The following is a 6,000-nucleotide window of genomic DNA, read 5'->3' on the forward strand; positions in this document are numbered from 1 at the left end:
CACGTTTTTATTTTTTTTTTTTAGTTTTCTTTTTGTATCAAGCAAAATATTGTACACTTAATACAAATACTTTTTTTAAAAAAAAATTGAAGAATAAAATTTTGTTTTTGATTCTAATTTGTAATTAAATTTAGAATTCACCAATTGCTATCATTAATTTGTAGCAACCCAATCTTGAATGTAGATAACATGGTATAATCAAGATGTGGGAATCATACTAATTTAAGTATGATTTACTTCTTTAATCCCAAGGAAAAATCAGAATGTATCTTATCAAAATCAAAAGGCATTAAGGCTTCTTAACATTTAACAATTGGCGCCACTCCTAGTGAATTTCTGACTCAACCAAAAGATCTCCATAAAAAATTGCTCAATGAAAAGACTTGGAGTCTTAGTTTAATAAAATATTTTAGATGAAAACAATTCGAAATTGGCATGTACACCGAAGCCGGGATGAAAATTAGGGATATAAATGGGACTTCATAATCAAATATTTAATAAGTATAAATATTTAATAAAGAATATTTAGATGCGAATTTAGATAATTATTCAAAAATTTAATTACGTATCAAATAATCGAATTTGAATTAAAATATTTGAAAATAATAAGTACTTTTTCCTTTAACATCCTTATTAAAAATCAAGCAATATAATTTGAATTAAGTTTAAGTCGTAAAGATGAGGTTTGATTTGGATAAAGATCGAGGTAAATTTGAGTCTTAATATTGTATACATATAAATCAAAGTAATTTGACGGGGTTTCTAGAAAAAGATGAGCGTGCTAATAGCATACCCTTCCAATTAAGAAAAAAACAAAAGGAGAATTAGTTAATTAATGTTGCTTAAGAACCCCACGACATGCGTAAACCTCTATCCTAATCTTAGAAATCTAATTTGAAAAGACATGAAGAAAATAAAACATAGAAAACACGAACCAAATAAGATTTCATATATTTTTTTAATCTTTTATAAAAAGACAAAAATAATACTAATTAAATCACTAAAGCTCACATGCTTAGCTGTTAAACAAAAAGTTTAAAGCAATTCCAGTATTCAAAAGGAGGGCTTCAAGCTTTTGGCTTCGAGCCCCTTCTTTTTTTTAGTGTTAAAATCCGTACTAATACAAGTTATTAGAGACTAAACAGATTAATTAAGTAAAGTAACTACAATAAAATAACAAGTGGAGTACATATTTTTCATACCATTAGGTAATTGGTAGCTGTCGGAACAAAAATCTCTCTTTATCTTGTTTGAAATTTTGTATACATATATATCGAATTATGCCTTTCGATATTACGATTTGAATATAAAATTTTTATATAAATTTTATATCATCTTCAATTCTTAATACTTGAACTAAGTTTAAGTGACTTTTGAACATATCTTTTGCACCCATTATATAATGCTACACAAAATTTATATTTATATATGAAGATTAGTGTAACCTATAGATGTTATGGCAACTCAAGGTTGAAGGGCACGGAACTCTATGCACTCCCTGGCTCAAAATAAACTTGTCTTTTTCCAGAATGAAAATCTAGAAGAGACCACCTGTCCATGGTGACGTTCAGAAATTTTAATGCTCCCAATCCTCAATATGGAATCCAACAAATTTTATTTAATTAAGATTTAATGGAGATTACATGAATCAATCTCCTTAAGAAGTAAGCAAATCCAACAGCTGGTAAATATTCATTGGTAGTCCAGTAATTTTCACGTGAAAAAAAAGAAAAAAATTGGCCACCCACTTTATATTATTTTTTAAATTATGTCCTATTTCTTAAACTATGCTTTGTGAGAGCTATTAATTCCTAGTGTCAATGTGCGTAAGCCCTAGCTTATACGTGGCATAAAGCCATGAGATTCCTGTTTCCTTTTGTTCCTCTTTAGCATCAAACAAATATATGCTAATTGGATAATGGTCCTTCTCAGAACATGTCACCCAATGCCTTGACATTCCCATTTGTTCTTGCAATTCAATGGTAATTGACTTCAATATCCCTTACACAATTTCATGGTAACCACAACTTTTATGTTCCAATTTCCTTCCTGTTTTCCAACAAGTTTACGTGTAAAATTTTGTGATTGGCAGTTCAGAATGAGATATTTTGCCTTTTTCACACCCTAAATTTCATTCCTTTTGTGATTTTAAGTATGAAGTTGTCTGAATAAAGGCACGAGGACCACTTTCTTGAATTGGAAAAACGGTGACAGCTAGTTGTCAATTGGGATGACAAGGGGTGAGGAGGGGAGGTTACATGGGTCATTTGAGAGATGATGATGGTATCTTAAAGAGATCAGCTGTGTACCTTAACACAGAGAAAAGATGGGGATAATTTTGAAAATGACTGACGGGGGTGAAGCCAGCGGGGGGCCTTCAGTGCATATATAAATATGTGACACACTAACCCCCAGATGGCATAGAATTTGCTATACAGAAAAAAACAGAAATAAAAAACTTCACCTGAAAGCATTTATCAAAGGTATAGCTTTGCTTTTTTCTTTCTTTCTCTTTGCCCCTTTTACATGTCTTGGGCAGTGATGGCTGGACACTTGGGTTGGGGTATTATTGAAGAGGGGTGGAGGAAAGGTCCCTGGACGGCTGAAGAAGATAGGCTGCTTATTGAGTATGTCAGGGTACATGGTGAAGGCAGATGGAACTCTGTAGCTAGGCTTGCAGGTAAGCCAAGTAGTAGCACAAACCATGTCTGTCCTCTTACTCTCCAACTTAGCACTAGCTTTTTTTATGTGCCAGCTTCTCTTTGGCATGAAGGTTAGAAAACAATGCATTTGATCAAGGTAATAAATGCATCAAGCGGAAAGGAATCCAGCTTATTAATTAGGACTTTTAGGAGAGCCACTTTACTGCAGATGGGGTTTTTTATTCGGTTTATAAATGTTCTTTTTTTATCTTTTTTGGGTGATTCAATGATTGCCAAGAATTTCATTATCTAGGCATGTTTTATCCTTTGAATAAACATATAATCTGTCTTTTAATGCTCTGTCTGTACAGGGTTAAAAAGGAATGGAAAGAGCTGCAGGCTGAGATGGGTGAATTATTTGAGGCCAGACCTTAAGAGGGGGCAAATAACCCCTCATGAAGAGAGTATAATCCTTGAGCTTCATGCAAGGTGGGGAAACAGGTAATGATCTGATCACAGCTTGGTCTGAAGTTTGCAAATTTTCTATTCATATAATAGGAACTTGTTTACTTAGGAAGATGGAAACAACAAATTTCAGGTGGTCAACAATTGCAAGAAGCTTGCCTGGAAGAACTGATAATGAGATCAAGAACTACTGGAGGACCCATTTCAAGAAAAAGGCTAAACTATCACCAGATAACTCTGATAAGGCAAAAGCTCGTCTGCTGAAAAGGCAACAGTTTCAGCAGCAGCAGCTACTGCAACAACAAGAACAACAACGGCAGCAGCAACAACAGCAGCAGCAGCAGCAGCAGCAACAGCAACAGCAACAGTTACAGTTGAATCAATTTGACATGAAAAGGATCATGTCCCTGCTTGATGAAAATGAGCATAGAGCTCCATATGTGCCACAGCTGAGGCAAGAAATGGCCACTGCATACCCCAACACAACAGAGGAACAAGGCTTCTTCTACCCCATGATCAATGGCAATGTTTCCGGAAGTGATACCTCGAATGAAGAAATTCTTTGGGATGGCTTGTGGAACCTGGATGATGTCCATGGAAATTTTGGTTCGGCATGTGCAACAAGTAAAGCTACTTTGCACAATCTAGTGACCCCTTTCTGCTAATTTCCTTCTGAGTATTTTCAGTCTTTATCAAATGAGAAGACCCCCTTAATTCCTACTGTTTAGTCTTTGTCCTTTTAGTCGTCATCAAACGAGAAGGCTCTTAAATCTGGAGCCTTAGATTGAAGATCAAGGTGTGAAAATTTAGGTTGTGACCAATGCAAAGTAAACCCTAATTATGATGTTACCTATCAATAAAATGAACCAATTTTGCATGAAAAATGAGCATCCCTGCTTTATTGGTTGGAAAAATTCAAGAACAGGAGTTCCAGACACCCCAGACTCAATCAATTCAATGTTTTCCCCAGCAGTAAAAGCAACAATGAAGGACAACAACCCACCAAAAAGGAAAAAAGAATCCACATAGTTAAGCAGTAACAACTAGCGAGCACATTCTGATGCTGGCTATGCCAAAACGTCACATCTTTGAGAATAATTAATATCATAAATTTAGCACCAAAAGAGGATTAAAAGCAGATGATTAAGGAACTTCAACTTCTTTTTAAAAGTCTCTCAACATATATTTTATGAAGATCCTTTTTATCAGTATAATCACAGCTAAACCTCTTGTGCTGGCAGATGTTGCTGCCATGCACTCATTAAAATAAAAAACTATTTCATCATTTCTTTGATTAAAGAAATAGTTATGAAGTTTTAGAATATAATCTAAGATTACTTTATTTTAATTGTATAAGCCAAGGTTAAAACTAGAACAGGTTAAGAGTAGAACTAGATTCTCTTTTCATTAAGCTTACTTCATGCATTAAAGAAAAATTCCCAACTATATTATTTTACTTTCACATCCATCTATTCAAGTACCCATCATTTTGTTTCGATAAAATAAATTAAAACCAAACAATTTTATTCTTAGATTTCCATAATCAAGATAAAATTTAAATTAATGAGTTATTATCTTTCATTCGTAATAATTTTTTTTACGTGATAAAAAATTATTACAACTCCGAATTTAGAATCTCAATCCTAAACTCACATCCATCACGATCACTTATATCTTGTCCTTGCTGTCGACAATTCTCCAACAATGAATTTCCTTTAATTATTCTCTCCATGGATAGTCTTCTTATTTTATTTTTCTTTCTTTCTTCTTTCCCTTATCTGGCTCTCATCAAAGCATAGAATTAGTTCTAAAAAGCATCTGGGTGTTGGTTATACGGAGGTCATTGGAAATAAGTACAATTCCGTGTTGGCCTTTTCAGTTGGTTGAGTGTGAGGTCACGTTCAGGAACAAAAGTGGAAGAAGTAACTTAGAAACAAAGGTGCTGTCTTATTATTATTATGTTAAAGATCAGAACTAGATTCTGTCTTGATTGCATTAATCTCCTATGTTATCTTTTCCTGATTTCCTCGAGTCATATGTTGTTTTTTCAGTTGTCTTTCATAAATAATTCATCATGGATTTGCCATTATACTAGAATCCATGCTGGTTTATTAATAAAGTTGCCCATCCTATTTCATAAATGAGTAGTCTTTTTTTGTTTTTTTTTTACACTTTGTGAATTGATTTAGTAGATAATTATTATTTTTATTAAGGTAATTTATAATTATAAAAAATTCAAAATATGAATAGATATAAAATCGGTTCACTGTAACAAATTCAACTTTTGATTATATTTTTTCAAATATTGCTATTGAAAGTCCTTTTAATTGAATTTTTATAGATTTGACTGTATCATATAAAATTTTGAAGACACGTGATTACAAAAGTTACATACATTAACAATGAGTTATACACTGTATTTATTGATACTTTAAAAATTTTTAAAGAATAAAACTATATTCGACACTAAATAATTATAGTTAAGATTCAAATTTTCTCTAAAAAAAAAAAATTTGGGTTAATAAAAGAAAAAATAATCCAAATATTCAACAAAATTGTTTTTTATTTTTATTTTTTGGAGAATGAATATTCAACAAAAATTTAAAAGTATGGAATAAGCATCTCTATGAGTTTAAGCAGAATAAAAATGATGAAAAGCTCCATTATTAACAAGAACAAGAGATAGAAAAGCATATTGCTACGGAAACCTTTGAAAGCAGTACAATCCGTGCTTTGCTTTATTAGTTATCTTTGTCCCCATATGTTTTCTTTATGAAGAGTTTGAAGTGAAGCCGCAAGCAAAGTGCGTCTTATTTTATCATTTTATTTCAATCAACAAATCCCGTGATCAGATTTGAACCTAGATTCTCTTCCATCTCGTATGTTTCTCTTT

At 32.4% G+C, this 6,000-nt stretch overlaps 1 protein-coding gene across 2 annotated transcripts; it reads left to right on the plus strand.

Moving 5' to 3' along the window:
• Window positions 1–2,458: 2,458 nt before the first annotated feature.
• LOC110421902 (uncharacterized) lies at window positions 2,459–3,934 on the plus strand. 2 transcript variants are annotated; one of them, XM_021435627.1, is made up of 3 exons: window positions 2,459–2,680; window positions 3,014–3,143; window positions 3,217–3,934. In XM_021435627.1, the coding sequence occupies exons 1-3, from the start codon at window positions 2,527–2,529 to the stop codon at window positions 3,770–3,772; spliced, it is 840 nt and encodes a 279-aa protein (XP_021291302.1). In that variant the 5' UTR covers window positions 2,459–2,526; the 3' UTR covers window positions 3,773–3,934. The 2 variants fall into 2 exon arrangements, with proteins under 2 accessions (XP_021291302.1, XP_021291303.1); XM_021435628.1 differs by having other exon boundaries at window positions 3,241–3,934.
• The last annotated feature ends 2,066 nt before the right edge of the window (window positions 3,935–6,000 follow it).

The sequence above is a fragment of the Theobroma umbraticum genome, unplaced genomic scaffold (assembly GCF_002168275.2).
Source record: "Theobroma umbraticum cultivar Fairchild unplaced genomic scaffold, ASM216827v3 scaffold_130.0, whole genome shotgun sequence".
Taxonomy (NCBI): domain Eukaryota; kingdom Viridiplantae; phylum Streptophyta; class Magnoliopsida; order Malvales; family Malvaceae; genus Theobroma; species Theobroma umbraticum.